This window comes from Daphnia magna, unplaced genomic scaffold (genome assembly GCF_020631705.1).
Source record: "Daphnia magna isolate NIES unplaced genomic scaffold, ASM2063170v1.1 Dm_contigs302, whole genome shotgun sequence".
In the NCBI taxonomy this organism is placed as follows: Eukaryota; Metazoa; Arthropoda; class Branchiopoda; order Diplostraca; family Daphniidae; genus Daphnia; species Daphnia magna.
This window is the reverse complement of record NW_025533234.1, coordinates 16,029-38,150: the sequence shown is the minus strand read 5'-3', so window position 1 is coordinate 38,150 and position 22,122 is coordinate 16,029. Positions and strand designations below refer to the sequence as shown.

The following is a 22,122-nucleotide window of genomic DNA, read 5'->3' as shown; positions in this document are numbered from 1 at the left end:
AAACTTATTTTAACTATTTCAAATTCAACTTTTATCATTCCAGAGGATCCGCCTTGACTCTACTGGAGGAAAAAACGTCGGCGATATAGTCCGAAAAATTTGTGTTTTCTGCTTGAATAAAAAGTTTGCTCGAAACTTCAGTTGGGAAGGAAACAGAAGAAATATGTGTCTTAAAGACACAATGCTTGGCAAAGTCATGCTAGGTATCATTTAAAATAGTTTTATAGTACAAGCAGTCACGATAGACACAACTTCTAATTCTAATCTTTATTAAATTAATAGTTGTAATCCTTAAATATGAAAAACCTAAAATAAAAAGTCATGAGGCGATATTGGCTATTCAAAATTGGCTGAAACATGCAAAGGATGGTATGAAAGCAGAGTTGGCGGCGGCAGCGGCAGCAAAAAAAAAGGAGGAGAATAAAAACAATGAAAAAGAGGATGATTCCGAAGAAGACAGAAGGCCACTACCATCTTCGTCCTCTGATGATGAAGATTAAAATTTTTTCGTTATTCGATTAATATGTACCATGATTGTTGAAAATAAAATTCATGGAGTAACAAAAACCAATTGTAACATTTATTTTTTTAAATTTTTTTTTGTTAATTATGAAAACCAATTAAAGCCCAATTTTAGTGGGGAAAAGGTTCAATTCTTGTCCTTATTCGAAATCCGAAAGACGTCTAAAGGATGTCAAATTGGGACTTCCATGGGATGTATCCTGGGTAGGACATTTGACCTGAATGGGAGGTGACCTGGCCTGAAATTTAACGTCCTATGGTTGTCCCAATAGCCCATGAGAAACCTCCATAGGATGTCCCTCGGACGTCTCTGTGCTATGTGGGCTATATGTAAACAGCATCAAATATACTTGTATTCAATGTGAATACGCTGTTATACCATGAGTTTTTACTTCTATATGTAAACAGCATCAAATATACTTGTATTCAATGTGAATACACTGTTATACCATGAGTTTCTACTTCTATATGTAAACAGGATCAAATATACTTGTATTCAATATGAATACACTGTTATACCATGAGTTTCTACTTCTATATGTAAACAGGATCAAATATACTTGTATTCAATGTGAATACACTGTTATACAATGAGTTTTTACTTCTATATGTAAACAGCATGAAATATACTTGTATTCAATATGAATACACTGTTATACCATGAGTTTTTACTTCTATATGTAAACTGCATGGAATATACTTGTGTTCAATGTGAATTCACTGTTATACCATGAGTTTTTACTTCTATATGTAAACAGCATCAAATATACTTGTATTCAATGTGAATACACTGTTATACCATGAGTTTTTACTTCTATATGTAAACTGCATGGAATATACTTGTATTCAATGTGAATTCACTGTTATACCATGAGTTTTTACTTCTATATGTAAACAGCATTAAATATACTTGTATTCAATGTGAATACACTGTTATCCCATGAGTTTTTACTTCTATATGTAAACAGCATCAAATATACTTGTATTCAATGTGAATACACTGTTATACCATGAGTTTTTACTTCTATATGTAAACAGCATCAAATATACTTGTATTCAATGTGAATACGCTGTTATACCATGAGTTTTTACTTCTATATGTAAACAGCATCAAATATACTTGTATTCAATATGAATACACTGTTATACCATGAGTTTCTACTTCTATATGTAAACAGGATCAAATATACTTGTATTCAATGTGAATACACTGTTATACCATGAGTTTCTACTTCTATATGTAAACAGGATCAAATATACTTGTATTCAATGTGAATACACTGTTATACCATGAGTTTTTACTTCTATATGTATACTACATCAAATATACTTGTATTTAATTCTATATGTATACTGCATCAAATATACTTGTATATATGTGAATACACTGTTATACCATGAGTTTTTACTTCTATATGTAAACAGCATCAAATATACTTGTATTCAATTTGAATACACCGTTATACCATGAGTTTTTACTTCTATATATAAACTGCATGGAATATACTTGTATTCAATGTGAATACCCTGTTATACCATGAGATTTTACTTCTATATGTAAACAGCATCAAATATACTTATATTCAATGTGAATACACTGTTATACCATGAGTTTTTACTTCTATATGTAAACAGCATCAAATATACTTGTATTCAATGTGAATACACTGTTATACCATGAGTTTTTACTTCTATATGTAAACTGCATGGAATATACTTGTATTCAATTTGAATACACTGTTATACCATGAGTTTTTACTTCTATATATAAACTGCATGGAATATACTTGTATTCAATGTGAATACCCTGTTATACCATGAGATTTTACTTCTATATGTAAATTGCATCAAATATACTTGTATTCAATGTGAATACACTGTTATACCATGAGTTTTTACTTCTATATGTATATTGCATCAAATATACTTGTATTCAATGTGAATACGTTGTTATACCATGAGTTTTTACTTCTATCTGTAAACAGCATCAAATATACTTGTATTCAATGTGAATACACTGTTATACCATGAGTTTCTACTTCTTTATGTAAACAGGATCAAATATACTTGTATTCAATGTGAATACACTGTTATACAATGAGTTTTTACTTCTATATGTAAACAGCATCAAATATACTTGTATTCAATGTGAATACACTGTTATACCATGAGTTTTTACTTCTATATGTAAACTGCATGGAATATACTTGTATTCAATGTGAATACACTGTTATACCATGAGTTTTAACTTCTATATGTAAACAGCATCAAATATACTTGTATTCAATGTGGATACACTGTTATACCATGAGTTTTTACTTCTATATGTATACTGCATCAAATATACTTGTATTCAATGTGAATACACTGTTATGCCATAAGTTTTTACTTCTATATGTAAACTGCATGGAATATACTTGTATTCAATGTGAATACACTGTTATACCATGAACTTTTACTTCTATATGTAAACAGCATCAAATATACTTGTATTCAATGTGAATACACCTTTATATCAAGAGTTTTTACTTCTATATGTATACTGCATCAAATATACTTGTATTCAATGGTAATACACTGTTATACCATGAGTTTTTACTTCTCTATGTAAATGTCATCAAATATACTTGTATTCAATGTGAATACACTGTTATACCATGAGTTTTTACTTCTATATGTAAACTGCATGCAATATACTTGTATTCAATGTGAATACACTGTTATATCATGAGTTTTTACTTTTATATGTAAACAGCATCAAATATACTTGTATTCAATGTGAATACACTTTTATATCAAGAGTTTTTACTTCTATATGTATACTGCATGCAATATACTTGTATTCAATGTGAATACACTGTTATACCATGAGTTTTTACTTCTATATGTAAACTGCATGGAATATACTTGTATTCAATGTGAATACACTGTTATACCATGAGTTTTTACTTCTATATGTAAACTGCATGGAATATACTTGTATTCAATGTGAATACACTGTTATACCATGAGTTTTTAGTTCTATATGTATACTGCATCAAATATACTTGTATTTAATGTGAATACACTGTTATACCATGAGTTTTTACTTCTATATGTAAACAGCATCAAATATACTTGTATTCAATGTGAATACACTGTTATACAATGAGTTTTTACTTCTACATGTAAACAGCATCAAATATACTTGTATTCAATGTGAATACACTGTTATCCCATGAGTTTCTACTTCTATATGTAAACAGGATCAAATATACTTGTATTCAATGTGAATACACTGTTATACCATGTGTTTCTACTTCTATATTTAAACAGGATCAAATATACTTGTATTCAATGTGAATATACTGTTATACCATGAGTTTTTAGTTCTATATGTAAACAGCATCAAATATACTTGTATTCAATGTGAATACACTGTTATACAATGAGTTTTTACTTCTATATGTAAACAGCATCAAATATACTTGTATTCAATGTGAATTTACTGTTATACCATGAGTTTTTAATTCTATATGTAAACTGCATCAAATATACTTGTATTCAATGTGAATACACTGTTATACCATGAGTTTTTACTTCTATATGTAAACAGCATCAAATATACTTGTATTCAATGTGAATACACTGTTATACCATAAGTTTTTACTTCTATATGTAAACTGCATGGAATATTTTTGTATTCAATGTGAATACACTGTTATACCATGAACTTTTACTTCTATATGTAAACAGCATCAAATATACTTGTATTCAATGTGAATACACCTTTATATCAAGAGTTTTTACTTCTATATGTATACTGCATCAAATATACTTGTATTCAATGGTAATACACTGTTATACCATGAGTTTTTACTTCTCTATGTAAATATCATCAAATATATATGTATTCAATGTGAATACACTGTTATACCATGAGTTTTAACTTCTATATGTAAACTGCATGCAATATACTTGTATTCAATGTGAATACACTGTTATACCATGAGCTTTTACTTCTATATGTAAACAGCATCAAATATACTTGTATTCAATGTGAATACACTGTTATATCAAGAGTTTTTACTTCTATATGTATACTGCATGCAATATACTTGTATTCAATGTGAATACACTGTTATACCATGAATTTTTACTTCTATATGTAAACTGCATGGAATATACTTGTATTCAATGTGAATACACTGTTATACCATGAGTTTTTACTTCTATATGTATACTGCATCAAATATACTTGTATTTAATGTGAATACACTGTTATACCATGAGTTTTTACTTCTATATGTAAACAGCATCAAATATACTTGTATTCAATGTGAATACACTGTTATACCATGAGTTTTTACTTCTATATGTAAACTGCATGGAATATACTTGTATTCAATGTGAATACACTGTTATACCATGAGTTTTTACTTCTATATGTAAACAGCATTAAATATACTTGTATTCAATGTGAATACACTGTTATCCCATGAGTTTTTACTTCTATATGTAAACAGCATCAAATATACTTGTATTCAATGTGAATACACTGTTATACCATGAGTTTTTACTTCTATATGTAAACTGCATGGAATATACTTGTATTCAATGTGAATACACTGTTATACCATGAGTTTTTACTTCTATATGTAAACAGGATCAAATATACTTGTATTCAATGTGAATACACTGTTATACCATGAGTTTTTACTTCTATATGTAAACAGCATCAAATATACTTGTATTCAATGTGAATACACTGTTATACAATGAGTTTTTACTTCTATATGTAAACAGCATCAAATATACTTGTATTCAATGTGAATACACTGTTATACCATGAGTTTTTAGTTCTATATGTATACTGCATCAAATATACTTGTATATCAATGTGAATACACTGTTATAACATGAGTTTTTACTTCTATATGTAAACAGCATCAAATATACTTGTATTTAATGTGAATACACCTTTATATCAAGAGTTTTTACTTCTATATGTATACTGCATCAAATATACTTGTATTCAATGGTAATACACTGTTATACCATGAGTTTTTACTTCTCTATGTAAATATCATCAAATATACTTGTATTCAATGTGAATACACTGTTATACCATGAGTTTTTACTTCTATATGTAAACTGCATGCAATATACTTGTATTCAATGTGAATACACTGTTATACCATGAGCTTTTACTTCTATATGTAAACAGCATCAAATATACTTGTATTCAATGTGAATACACTGTTATATCAAGAGTTTTTACTTCTATATGTATACTGCATGCAAATATACTTGTATTCAATGTGGATACACTGCTATACCATGAGTTTTTACTTCTATATGTAAACTGCATGGAATATACTTGTATTCAATTTGAATACACTGTTATACCATGAGTTTTTACTTCTATATGTAAACTGCATGGAATATACTTGTATTCAATGTGAATACACTGTTATACCATGAGTTTTTACTTCTATATGTATACTGCATCAAATATACTTGTATTTAATGTGAATACACTGTTATACCATGAGTTTTTACTTCTATATGTAAACAGCATCAAATATACTTGTATTCAATGTGAATACACTGTTATCCCATGAGTTTTTACTTCTACATGTAAACAGCATCAAATATACTTGTATTCAATGTGAATACACCGTTATACCATGAGTTTTTACTTCTATATGTAAACTGCATGGAATATACTTGTATTCAATGTGAATACACTGTTATACCATGAGTTTTTACTTCTATATGTAAACAGCATTAAATATACTTGTATTCAATGTGAATACACTGTTATATCATGAGTTTTTACTTCTATATGTAAACTGCATGGAATATACTTGTATTCAATGTGAATACACTGTTATACCATTAGTTTTTAGTTCTATATGTAAACAGCATCAAATATACTTGTATTCAATGTGAATATACTGTTATACCATGAGTTTTTACTTCTATATGTAAACCGCATCAAATATACTTGTATTCAATGTGAATACACTGTTATACCATGAGTTTTTAGTTCTATATATAAACTGCATCAAACATAGTTGTATTCAATGTGAATACACTGTTATACCATAAGTTTTTACTTCTATATGTATACTGCATCAAATATACTTGTTTTCAATGTAAATATGCTGTTATACCATGAGTTTTTAGTTCTATATGTAAACAGCATCAAATATACTTGTATTCAATGTGAATACACTGTTATACATTGAGTTTTTACTTCTATATGTAAACAGCATCAAATATACTTGTATTCAATGTGAATACACTGTTATACCATGAGTTTCTACTTCTATATGTAAACAGGATCAAATATACTTGTATTCAATGTGAATACACTGTTATACCATGTGTTTCTACTTCTATATGTAAACAGGATCAAATATACTTGTATTCAATGTGAATACACTGTTATACCATGAGTTTTTACTTCTATATGTAAACAGCATCAAATATACTTGTATTCAATGTGAATACACTGTTATACCATGAGTTTTTAATTCTATATGTATACTGCATCAAATATACTTGTATATATGTGAATACACTGTTATACCATGAGTTTTTACTTCTATATGTAAAAAGCATCAAATATACTTGTATTTAATGTGAATACACTGTTATACCATGAGTTTTTACTTCTATATGTAAGCAGCATGCAATATACTTGTATTCAATGTGAATTCACTGTTATACCATGAGCTTTTACTTCTTTATGTAAACAGCATCAAATATACTTGTATTCAATGTGAATACACTTTTATATCAAGAGTTTTTACTTCTATATGTATACTGCATGGAATATACTTGTATTCAATGTGAAGACACTGTTATACCATGAGTTTTTACTTCTATATGTAAACTACATGGAATATACTTGTATTCAATGTGAATACACTGTTATACCATGAGTTTTTAGTTTTATATGTAAACTGCATGGAATATACTTGTATTCAATGTGAATACACTGTTATACCACGAGTTTTTACTTCTATATGTATACTGCATGAAATATACTTGTATTTAATGTAAATACACTGTTATACCATGAGTTTTTAGTTCTATATGTAAACAGCATCAAATATACTTGTATTCAATGTGAATACACTGTTATACCATGAGTTTTTACTTCTACATGTAAACAGCATGAAATATACTTGTATTCAATGTGAATACACTGTTATACCATGAGTTTTTACTTCTATATGTTAACTGCATGGAATATACTTGTATTCAATGTGAATACACTGTTATACCATGAGTTTTTAGTTCTATATGTAAACAGCATTAAATATACTTGTATTCAATGTGAATACACTGTTATACCATGAGTTTTTACTTCTATATGTAAACTGCATGGAATATACTTGTATTCAATGTGAATACACTCTTATACCATTAGTTTTTAGTTCTATATGTAAACAGCATCAAATATACTTGTATTCAATGTGAATATACTGTTATACCATGTGTTTTTACTTCTATATGTAAACCGCATCAAATATACTTGTATTATATGTGAATACACTGTTATACCATGAGTTTTTACTTCTTATATAAACTGCATCAAACATACTTGATAGTGTCGTTGCTACTTGATAGTGTCGTCTGCTACCTGTCAAAGCCACGTATTTTTCGGTCTCCTGTCCTTTTTTCTGAACCTATTAGAGAACCAAATTGTTGACATCTGTGAGCTAGAACTCATGGTCACCCGACTCGGTGGTGACCATGTCTCTGATCTCGAATCTCAAGTCTCCTGTCTCAAAACTGATCTAGAGAGTAAGGTAGAGGAAATTAGTGTACTAAAGAATGAGGCGGTGCAAATGAAAGTAGCTTTTGCTGACGGTCTTTTAAGCCTCCAACGTGCTAGCCCTACCGGCCTTGCTGGTTCGTCCTTCTCAGGTACATCAAGTCATGGTCCGTCCTACGCTTCTGTCGCTCGTCGTAACTCATCCGGCTCTGTTTTGGTGGCCAAATGTGCCGATGCCTCTGCTCCTCCTTTGAATGTCCAGGCTGTTGAGGAGTTGCTTGATACTCCAAACAGCGGTTTGATCCCCTCGCATGTTCGTTTTAAAAACAATAAGATGTTTGTCACCCTGGACAATGAGGTGGCAGTTGCAAAGGCAGCAGCTCTTCTTAACAACAAACCCGATTTTAGTAGCCGTTTTGAACCAGCTAGCAAGCTAAATGTGTCTTTCCCTGTTGTGGCCCTCTTTGTTAATATCTCGGATGTAAACGCCCTTAAGGTGGAGCTAGAACATCGCAATAGCGCCTTACGTGGGCAGATACACTCCGTTAAAGTGATCTACACCAAGCCACAGACCACGGAAGGACACGTTAAGATTTTTCTTAAATCCAGGGCTGTCAGAGACCTCATTCTGGACCAGCGTAGGGCATCGATCTCGGGAACCTACTACCGTATAGTACCAGTTGATCTGAACAGGGAGGTTAGACGCTGTTTTAAATGTCAAAGATACGGACACATCCAGAGAGACTGCTCAGCTAGGTTTGTAGCTTGTGGGAAGTGTGCAGAGAGGCATGGCACGAAAGAGTGCACCTCTGTGGTTTTAAAATGCGTTAACTGCAATGGCTCGCACCAATCTGGCCACAACACTTGCAGTGAGCAGGTGAAAGCGGTTGAGCGGTACAGAACATTCCTTGATCGTAATGTCTGGCCGCTATACATCTGTACTATCTGAAAGCCCGCAGGTGCCAGCCCTTCTCAAATGTATTCAAATTAACTTACGTAACTCCAGTCTTGCAGCATCCTCTCTCTCACAAATTATTCTTGATTTGGATATCGATGTTGTTCTTATTCAAGAGCCTTACGTGCTGCCTTCTCTTTCTCCTTTGGTTGCAAATATCCCCCCTGGTTTCACGGCGTTTCATCAGCTCTCTGATGACTACTCGTATGGGGCTGCTATTTTAATACGAGACTCGATCGTCACAGCCGGGAAACCTGTCTGTATGCACATTTCTAACTCTGCTGCATGTGTTGAGTTGACAACGAACAAAGGCCCATTACGCCTATCCTCCGTCTACCTCCGTCCCTCTATTGTGGATTTTTCGGCCACGACCCTGACCATCCTTGAGGCACTCTCTGCTCCCTTTTCGATAATCGGTGCTGATGCCAATGCAAGATCTCGGATGTGGGACAGCCCTTTCAATGACAAGCGTGGCTCTGATCTGGAGTCTCTGCTGGCCTGCTCTAACCTAAGAGTTGTCAATCAACCTCACTCTGAGCTTGATTTTGTTCCTGCCGGGACAACTTTTGTCGATCTTACCCTCGCAGGTGATAAAGTCTGTATTCACAGCTGGTTCTTCCTGGACACTCCTTCTCTCTCAGACCACCCTTATATCTTTTTTGAAATCAACCATGGAGATTTTGCTAAAACTAAAAGGAAGCATTTACGTCCGTCAGTTCCTAAATTACCTTTCATCCACCGCGAGCTATTTTCTCTCGAACTAACGAAAGCACTACGTTGTCTGCCTGTCTACTCCCAGATTGAATCCACTGAGATAGTTAATGACCAAATTGCTAAACTTGTCTCGGCGATTTCCTCCAGTGCTTTCGATGCCAAGATCCCCTGTCCTCGTACCAGGTGCGCCAAAAACATGATATGGTGGACACAGGACCTATCTGTCCTCCGAAGTAAGGCTCGCTCTCACTACAAGGACTGGTCAAATAGCAAAAACGCTCAAAATGAAATGCTGTACCGTCGTAGCAAAGCAGGGTATCAGCGGGAACTTAGAGCAGCTAAACGTAGAGCTTGGGAGAAAGCTAGGACGAATGCGACCAATGGGGATATGTTCCGTGTCCTATCTGAGTTCGCGGGAAAAACTAAGTCTATCTCTCTACCTTCTGAAGTATCTATCGATGGAGCTCTATCCGCAGATCCGATTTTGATTGCAGAGGGCTGTGCCAGACATTTCTTTCCTGTTGAACCCCCGTCTCAATCAACTCACTCAGCAGTGGAAAGTGAAGCCTTTGCCGCTGTCCTCTCTCAGCTCGACGATGAACCCCCTCCGGTCTCTGACTGGGAATTTGAAACCGCGGCACGATCACTTAACACTAAATCCGCTCCAGGAATTGATGGCATCGCAGCCGATCTGCTACTTTTTAGCCTACCGCTGATCAAACCGTACCTATTTGTCATCCTCAATGCGTGCATATCCATGTTTATCTTCCCAGACTCCTGGAAAGTCGCTATAGTTTCAGTCATTGGCAAACCCAATAAATGTGACTACACCTCCTTGAACAGCTTTAGACCGATTAGTTTAGTGTCCAATTTGGCCAAATTTCTCGAGAAGATAGTTCTGGGCCGGTTGCTCTGGCTCGATAGTGTAAACAACTGGATCAGTGCTAGTCAACATGGGTTCAGAGCCAACCACTCTACTGAAACAGCGGCGCATACCCTGGTTTCCTTCATCGAAGATGCATTCTCCGAGAATAAAGTATGCGCCACCGCTTTCTTGGACATCAAGAGTGCCTTTGACTCTGCCTGGCATCCGGCCATTATTCACGCTCTAGCTAAACGTGCTTGCCCCAGCTACCTCATAAAAATCATAAGCAGTTTCCTCTCTAATAGACAGGCGTGCTTTTCTGTAAAGGAACATACCCACACCAGTTTTGTTAATCTAGGATGTCCGCAAGGTGGAGTTCTTTCACCTTTACTATGGAATCTGCTTGTCGATGACCTACTCCGCCTCACATTCCCATTTCCGGTCAAAATGATTGCCTATGCTGACGATATAACTATTATCACGTCCCACAAAGAAGCGAGTATTGCCACAAAAAACCTCCAACTTGTTTGTGACTCTGTCGGAGCTTGGCTTGCGTCTAGAAAGCTGTTTCTTAATGCTGTTAAAACTGTCCTTGTCATATTCTCCCGAAAGCTGATTCCTTGGGACAATCTTTTTGTCTTCATTGACCATACAAGGATCTCGCCTTCGCATACAGCCTCTTTTCTTGGTTTCGTCTTGGATTCTCGGCTGAAATGGAAAAACCACATTGAAGCAAAATGTGTATCTGCGACGAGGGCCATGATGGCTGTAAGCAGTTGCCTCCGGCAATCTTTTGGTTACGATAGGAAACGCTTACGATTTCTCTACTCCTCCACCGTTGAGCCCATCTTCACATACGGTTGCTCTGTCTGGGCTTCTGTTTTACGCACAAAGGCCGGTTCAAAGAAGATCCGTTCGTTTCAGCGGTTGATCTGCCGGATGATTACGCGCTCGTTCAAAACGGCCCCTACCGAATCGCTCATTATCTTATCCAATATGCTTCCACTTGATCTCCGCATACTGGAAATAGCCACTTCTCGTCTGCTCTCTCAACCGGCTGGTGAGTTTGTCAAATCATCTAGCAAACTAATCCTTAAGCGTCTCCCCCATGAACTTATGCACAAAAAGAGTGAACGAGTCAGTACATTTCATTCTACCCAACACCCACCGTGGAGAATTTGTCTCTACTCCTCTAGCCTCTCTTACGCGTCTGTCGATCTTTTTCCATGCGCACTAAACACCCTCCGCTGCTATATTCGTGTGTTTCTGAACTCTGGCGCTGCTGGACTTTGCGTAGTCGTCACAAACTCCGCGGCTGTAATCAGGATACGTAATCTGTCGCTACCCCCCTCAATCTCTTTCCGCAGTGGACTGAGCGTCGCTCTTGCTGAGGCCATTGAGACTATAAAAGAGCTGAGGCCTAAGTATACCAGCAGTGAAATTATCTTAGTTGAAAGGCTCGTAATGCTCAGTCCGGCCGCTACACTTTCTCTGATGGAGGTGAGCAACCTTGATCTTCTGGCAATACCCGGCAACTCTTGTCATGTCTTCACTGCTGCCAATCCAAACTCACCTGGTCTCGCCCTAGCTAGCTTCTGGGCCAAATATCCCTCTCCGTTTACAACTCGATACGCCCCGGTCTCCCAGAAGGCTATTCAGAAAGAGCTCTCGAAATATGTATGGAATATGTGGAATAAGGAGTGGGTGTCATTGTCAACCAACTTGAGCGTAAAAGCCTTCTTCCCTGATGTGTACTCCGCCAACAGGCTCCTCAAAGTAAAAACTAGTGCAATCTCTACCCAGCTACTCACAGGCCACTGCCCCCTAAATGCTCACCAACATCGGTTTGGCTTTACTTCATCCGCCTCCTGTCGATGCGGTGCTACTATTGAGTCCATTACTCACTTTCTTTTCTACTGCCCAAACTACTCTAGTCTCAGAGAGGAGCTGTATGAGAAGCTCCTTGCCGTCAACCTTCCTTGGCCCCCTCCTCTCCATATCTTTCCAAAATCAAATCTGTCCTGGAATGCACTGGTCAAATATGTGCTTAGCACTAAGCGTTTCTCTCTTAAATAGTTGGTAAGACGAGCGCTTCTCGTGTCTCTATATTATTTCGTCTAACACTGATTTTAGGCCTCTTGAAGCATATCTTATTTGCTCTGTTCCGGTGGCTAGGAATGGGGTCCGGGAGCGCGCGTTCCCGTTGGCCACCCATCCAGCCACTGGAGACTATGGTCTCACTGCCAGCGTGAGGGCTCTCTTGGACAAGACTAGCGCTTTCCTCGGAGACGCAATCTGCTCGCTTCTCGTGAACCAGTAGCTCAATTTTATGAAATCAGCCACTAGAGTACAGTGTTGTCATTGTTGATGGTCTGGTATTTTAATTTAGCCCCTCTCCTATTCTCTCTAATAATATCAGCTCGTCAGGCCGGGGCTCTGGGAACTGCTGTCGGGAACCCATAGGGGATGTAGCTATGCCGGCGACCACCGGCTGGTGGTCTAGAAGGTCTAACCAAGCCGGACAGGTACTCAAATCCCCTTTGGTCTTGCCCCGGCACGCCCGCACCAGAGCCGCCGCGCAGGCCCAGTTTCCCAAATTTATGTACAACTCTCTAGTCCTATGGAACGTTCCCTTTTGTAAAACATGTAACTTTGATGCTTATCGGGTGAAATACACGGGGCAATACTCGGTCTTCGAGTCCACGCCCTTAAAATAAAAATAAAAATACTTGTATTCAATGTGAATACACTGTTATACCATGAGTTTTTAGTTCTATATGTATACTGCATCAAATATACTTGTATTCAATGGAAATATGCTGTTATACCATGAGTTTTTACTTCTATATGTAAACAGCATCAAATATACTTGTATTCAATGTGAATACGCTGTTATACCTTGAGTTTTTACTTCTATATGTAAACAGCATCAAATATACTTGTATTCAATGTGAATACACTGTTATACCATGAGTTTCTAGTTCTATATGTAAACAGGATCAAATATACTTGTATTCAATGTGAATACACTGTTATACCATGAGTTTTTACTTCTATATGTAAACTGCATGGAATATACTTGTATTCAATGTGAATACACTGTTATACCATGAGTTTTTACTTCTATATGTAAACTGCATGGAATATACTTGTATTCAATGTGAATACACTGTTATACCATGAGTTTTTAGTTCTATATGTAAACTGCATCAAATATACTTGTATTCAATGTGAATACACTGTTATACCATGAGTTTTTACTTCTATATGTATACTGCATCAAATATACTTGTATTCAATGTGAATACACTGTTATCCCATGAGTTTTTAGTTCTATATGTAAACAGCATCAAATATACTTGTATTCAATGTGAATACACTGTTATACCATGAGTTTTTACTTCTATATGTAAACTGCATTAAATATACTTGTATTCAATGTGAATACACTGTTATACCATGAGTTTTTACTTCTATATGTAAACAGCATTAAATATACTTGTATTCAATGTGAATACACTGTTATACCATGAGTTTTTACTTCTATATGTAAACTGCATGAAATATACTTGTATTCAATGTGAATACACTGTTATACCATTAGTTTTTACTTCTATATGTAAACAGCATGAAATATACTTGTATTCAATGTGAATATACTGTTATACCATGAGTTTTTACTTCTATATGTAAACTGCATCAAATATACTTGTATTCAATGTGAATACACTGTTATACCATGAGTTTTTACTTCTATATATAAACTGCATCAAATATACTTGTATTCAATGTGAATACACTGTTATACCATGAGTTTTTACTTCTATATGTAAACTGCATCAAATATACTTGTATTAAATGTAAATATGCTGTTATACCATGAGTTTTTACTTCTATATGTAAACAGCATCAAATATACTTGTATTCAATGTGAATACACTGTTAAACCTTGAGTTTTTACTTCTATATGTAAACAGCATCAAATATACTTGTATTCAATGTGAATACACTGTTATACCATGAGTTTCTACTTCGATATGTAAACAGGATCAAATATACTTGTATTCAATGTGAATACACTGTTATACCATGTGTTTCTACTTCTATATGTAAACAGGATCAAATATACTTGTATTCAATGTGAATACACTGTTATACCATGAGTTCTTACTTCTATATGTAAACAGCATCAAATATATTTGTATTCAATGTGAATACACTGTAATACAATGAGTTTTTACTTTTATATGTAAACAGCATCAAATATACTTGTATTCAATGTGAATACACTGTTATACCATGAGTTTTTAATTCTATACGTGTACTGCATCAAATATACTTGTATATATGTGAATACACTGTTATACCATGAGTTTTTACTTCTATATGTAAACAGCATCAAATATACTTGTATTCAATGTGAATACACTGTTATACCATGAGTTTCTACTTCTATATGTAAACAGGATCAAATATACTTGTATTCAATGTGAATACACTGTTATACCATGAGTTTTTACTTCTATATGTAAACTGCATGGAATATACTTGTATTCAATGTGAATACACTGTTATACCATGAGTTTTTACTTCTATATGTAAACTGCATGGAATATACTTGTATTCAATGTGAATACACTGTTATACCATGAGTTTTTACTTCTATATGTATACTGCATCAAATATACTTGTATTTAATGTGAATACACTGTTATACCATGAGTTTTTACTTCTATATGTATACTGCATCAAATATACTTGTATTCAATGTGAATACACTGTTATCCCATGAGTTTTTACTTCTACATGTAAACAGCATCAAATATACTTGTATTCAATGTGAATACACTGTTATACCATGAATTTTTACTTCTATATGTTAACTGCATTAAATATACTTGTATTCAATGTGAATTCACTGTTATACCATGAGTTTTTACTTCTATATGTAAACAGCATTAAATATACTTGTATTCAATGTGAATACACTGTTATACCATGAGTTTTTACTTCTATATGTAAACTGCATGAAATATACTTGTATTCAATGTGAATACACTGTTATACCATTAGTTTTTACTTCTATATGTAAACAGCATCAAATATACTTGTATTCAATGTGAATATACTGTTATACCATGAGTTTTTACTTCTATATGTAAACCGCATCAAATATACTTGTATTCAATGTGAATACACTGTTATACCATGAGTTTTTACTTCTTATATAAACTGCATCAAACATACTTGTATTCAATGTGAATACACTGTTATACCATAAGTTTTTACTTCTATATGTAAACTGCATCAAATATACTTGTATTAAATGTAAATATGCTGTTATACCATGAGTTTTTACTTCTATATGTAAACAGCATCAAATATACTTGTATTCAATGTGAATACGCTGGTAAACCTTGAGTTTTTACTTCTATATGTAAACAGCATCAAATATACTTGTATTCAATGTGAATACACTGTTATACCATGAGTTTCTACTTCGATATGTAAACAGGATCAAATATACTTGTATTCAATGTGAATACACTGTTATACCATGTGTTTCTACTTCTATATGTAAACAGGATCAAATATACTTGTATTCAATGTGAATACACTGTTATACCATGAGTTCTTACTTCTATATGTAAACAGCATCAAATATATTTGTATTCAATGTGAATACACTGTAATACAATGAGTTTTTACTTTTATATGTAAACAGCATCAAATATACTTGTATTCAATGTGAATACACTGTTATACCATGAGTTTTTAATTCTATACGTGTACTGCATCAAATATACTTGTATATATGTGAATACACTGTTATACCACGAGTTTTTACTTCTATATGTAAACAGCATCAAATATACTTGTATTCAATGTGAATACACCGTTATACCATGAGTTTTTACTTCTATATGTATACTGCATCAAATATACTTGTATTCAATGGGAATACACTGTTATACCATGAGTTTTTCCTTCTATATGTAAATATCATCAAATATACTTGTATTCAATGTGAATACACTGTTATACCATGAGTTTTTACTTCTATATGTAAACAGCATCAAATATACTTGTATTGAATGTGAATACACTGTTATACCATAAGAGTTTTTACTTCTATATGTAAACTGCATGGAATATACTTGTATTCAATGTGAATACACTGTTATACCATGAGCTTTTACTTCTATATGTAAACAGCATCAAATATACTTGTATTCAATGTGAATACACCTTTATATCAAGAGTTTTTACTTCTATATGTATACTGCATCAAATATACTTGTATTCAATGGTAATACACTGTTATACCATGAGTTTTTACTTCTCTATGTAAATATCATCAAATATACTTGTATTCAATGGTAATACACTGTTATACCATGAGTTTTTACTTCTATATGTAAACAGCATCAAATATACTTGTATTCAATGTGAATACACTGTTATACCATGAGTTTTTACTTCTATATGTAAACTGCATGGAATATACTTGTATTCAATGTGAATACACTGTTATACCATGAGTTTTTACTTCTATATGTAAACTGCATGGAATATACTTGTATTCAATGTGAATACACTGTTATACCATGAGTTTTTACTTCTATATGTATACTGCATCAAATATACTTGTATTTAATGTGAATACACTGTTATACCATGAGTTTTTACTTCTATATGTAAACAGCATCAAATATACTTGTATTCAATGTGAATACACTGTTATACCATGAGTTTTTACTTCTATATGTAAACTGCATGGAATATACTTGTATTCAATGTGAATACACTGTTATACCATGAGTTTTTACTTCTATATGTAAACAGCATTAAATATACTTGTATTCAATGTGAATACACTGTTATCCCATGAGTTTTTACTTATATATGTAAACAGCATCAAATATACTTGTATTCAATGTGAATACACTGTTATACCATGAGTTTTTACTTCTATATGTAAACTGCATGGAATATACTTGTATTCAATGTGAATACACTGTTATACCATGAGTTTTTACTTCTATATGTAAACAGGATCAAATATACTTGTATTCAATGTGAATACACTGTTATACCATGAGTTTTTACTTCTATATGTAAACAGCATCAAATATACTTGTATTCAATGTGAATACACTGTTATACAATGAGTTTTTACTTCTATATGTAAACAGCATCAAATATACTTGTATTCAATGTGAATACACTGTTATACCATGAGTTTTTAATTCTATATGTATACTGCATCAAATATACTTGTATATCAATGTGAATACACTGTTATAACATGAGTTTTTACTTCTATATGCAAACAGCATCAAATATACTTGTATTTAATGTGAATACACCTTTATATCAAGAGTTTTTACTTCTATATGTATACTGCATCAAATATACTTGTATTCAATGGTAATACACTGTTATACCATGAGTTTTTACTTCTCATAGTAAATAGCATCAAATATACTTGTATTCATTGTGAATACACTGTTATACCATGAGTTTTTACTTCTATATGTAAACTGCATGCAATATACTTGTATTCAATGTGAATACACTGTTATACCATGAGCTTTTACTTCTATATGTAAACAGCATCAAATATACTTGTATTCAATGTGAATACACTTTTATATCAAGAGTTTTTACTTCTATATGTATACTGCATGCAATATACTTGTATTCAATGTGAATACACTGTTATACCATGAGTTTTTACTTCTATATGTAAACTGCATGGAATATACTTGTATTCAATTTGAATACACTGTTATACCATGAATTTTTACTTCTATATGTAAACTGCATGGAATATACTTGTATTCAATGTGAATACACTGTTATACCATGAGTTTTTACTTCTATATGTATACTGCATCAAATATACTTGTATTCATTGTGAATACACTGTTATACCATGAGTTTTTACTTCTATATGTAAACTGCATGCAATATACTTGTATTCAATGTGAATACACTGTTATACCATGAGCTTTTACTTCTATATGTAAACAGCATCAAATATACTTGTATTCAATGTGAATACACTTTTATATCAAGAGTTTTTACTTCTATATGTATACTGCATGCAATATACTTGTATTCAATGTGAATACACTGTTATACCATGAGTTTTTACTTCTATATGTAAACTGCATGGAATATACTTGTATTCAATTTGAATACACTGTTATACCATGAATTTTTACTTCTATATGTAAACTGCATGGAATATACTTGTATTCAATGTGAATACACTGTTATACCATGAGTTTTTACTTCTATATGTATACTGCATCAAATATACTTGTATTTAATGTGAATACACTGTTATACCATGAGTTTTTACTTCTATATGTAAACAGCATTAAATATACTTGTATTCAATGTGAATACACTGTTATACCATGAGTTTTTACTTCTATATGTAAACTGCATGAAATATACTTGTATTCAATGTGAATACACTGTTATACCATTAGTTTTTACTTCTATATGTAAACAGCATCAAATATACTTGTATTCAATGTGAATATACTGTTATACCATGAGTTTTTACTTCTATATGTAAACCGCATCAAATATACTTGTATTCAATGTGAATACACTGTTATACCATGAGTTTTTACTTCTTATATAAACTGCATCAAACATACTTGTATTCAATGTGAATACACTGTTATACCATGAGTTTCTACTTCGATATGTAAACAGGATCAAATATACTTGTATTCAATGTGAATACACTGTTATACCATGTGTTTCTACTTCTATATGTAAACAGGATCAAATATACTTGTATTCAATGTGAATACACTGTTATACCATGAGTTCTTACTTCTATATGTAAACAGCATCAAATATATTTGTATTCAATGTGAATACACTGTTATACAATGAGTTTTTACTTCTATATGTAAACAGCATCAAATATACTTGTATTCAATGTGAATACACCGTTATACCATGAGTTTTTACTTCTATATGTATACTGCATCAAATATACTTGTATTCAATGGGAATACACTGTTATGCCATGAGTTTTTACTTCTATATGTAAATATCATCAAATATACTTGTATTCAATGTGAATACACTGTTATACCATGAGTTTTTACTTCTATATGTAAACAGCATCAAATATACTTGTATTGAATGTGAATACACTGTTATTCCATAAGTTTTTACTTCTATATGTAAACTGCATGGAATATACTTGTATTCAATGTGAATACACTGTTATACCATGAACTTTTACTTCTATATGTAAACAGCATCAAATATACTTGTATTCAATGTGAATACACTGTTATACCATGAGTTTTTACTTCTATATGTAAACTGCATGGAATATACTTGTATTCAATTTGAATACACTGTTATACCATGAATTTTTACTTCTATATGTAAACTGCATGGAATATACTTGTATTCAATGTGAATACACTGTTATACCATGAGTTTTTACTTCTATATGTATACTGCATCAAATATACTTGTATTTAATGTGAATACACTGTTATACCATGAGTTTTTACTTCTATATGTAAACAGCATCAAATATACTTGTATTCAATGTGAATACACTGTTATACCATGAGTTTTTACTTCTATATGTAAACTGCATGGAATATACTTGTATTCAATGTGAATTCACTGTTATACCATGAGTTTTTACTTCTATATGTAAACAGCATTAAATATACTTGTATTCAATGTGAATACACTGTTATCCCATGAGTTTTTACTTATATATGTAAACAGCATCAAATATACTTGTATTCAATGTGAATACACTGTTATACAATGAGTTTTTACTTCTATATGTAAACTGCATGGAATATACTTGTATTCAATGTGAATACACTGTTATACCATGAGTTTTTACTTCTATATGTAAACAGGATCAAATATACTTGTATTCAATGTGAATACGCTGTTATACCATGAGTTTTTACTTCTATATGTAAACAGCATCAAATATACTTGTATTCAATGTGAATACACTGTTATACAATGAGTTTTTACTTCTATATGTAAACAGCATCAAATATACTTGTATTCAATGTGAATACACTGTTATACCATGAGTTTTTAATTCTATATGTATACTGCATCAAATATACTTGTATATATGTGAATACACTGTTATAACATGAGTTTTTACTTCTATATGCAAACAGCATCAAATATACTTGTATTTAATGTGAATACACCTTTATATCAAGAGTTTTTACTTCTATATGTATACTGCATCAAATATACTTGTATTCAATGGTAATACACTGTTATACCATGAGTTTTTACTTCTCTATGTAAATATCATCAAATATACTTGTATTCATTGTGAATACACTGTTATACCATGAGTTTTTACTTCTATATGTAAACTGCATGCAATATACTTGTATTCAATGTGAATACACTGTTATACCATGAGCTTTTACTTCTATATGTAAACAGCATCAAATATACTTGTATTCAATGTGAATACACTTTTATATCAAGAGTTTTTACTTCTATATGTATACTGCATGCAATATACTTGTATTCAATGTGAATACACTGTTATACCATGAGTTTTTACTTCTATATGTAAACTGCATGGAATATACTTGTATTCAATTTGAATACACTGTTATACCATGAATTTTTACTTCTATATGTAAACTGCATGGAATATACTTGTATTCAATGTGAATACACTGTTATACCATGAGTTTTTACTTCTATATGTATACTGCATCAAATATACTTGTATTCATTGTGAATACACTGTTATACCATGAGTTTTTACTTCTATATGTAAACTGCATGCAATATACTTGTATTCAATGTGAATACACTGTTATACCATGAGCTTTTACTTCTATATGTAAACAGCATCAAATATACTTGTATTCAATGTGAATACACTTTTATATCAAGAGTTTTTACTTCTATATGTATACTGCATGCAATATACTTGTATTCAATGTGAATACACTGTTATACCATGAGTTTTTACTTCTATATGTAAACTGCATGGAATATACTTGTATTCAATTTGAATACACTGTTATACCATGAATTTTTACTTCTATATGTAAACTGCATGGAATATACTTGTATTCAATGTGAATACACTGTTATACCATGAGTTTTTACTTCTATATGTATACTGCATCAAATATACTTGTATTTAATGTGAATACACTGTTATACCATGAGTTTTTACTTCTATATGTAAACAGCATTAAATATACTTGTATTCAATGTGAATACACTGTTATA

The 22,122-nt window shown here is 32.5% G+C and overlaps 1 protein-coding gene and 1 long non-coding RNA gene across 2 annotated transcripts; both read left to right on the top strand.

The window, feature by feature from the left end:
• The first annotated feature begins 44 nt into the window (after positions 1-44).
• Positions 45-567, top strand: LOC123468138. Its single transcript, XR_006642088.1, has 2 exons — positions 45-203; positions 283-567. It is a non-coding gene; the product is annotated as an uncharacterized LOC123468138 (long non-coding RNA).
• A 7,679-nt stretch (positions 568-8,246) lies between these two features.
• On the top strand, positions 8,247-13,479 carry LOC123468139. The gene is given in 6 exon segments (XM_045167808.1): positions 8,247-9,187; positions 9,492-9,843; positions 10,219-10,531; positions 11,603-12,671; positions 12,961-13,093; positions 13,095-13,479. Coding segments are annotated over 6 exon segments (2,853 nt in total). The 3' UTR covers positions 13,140-13,479.
• Positions 13,480-22,122: the final 8,643 nt, after the last annotated feature.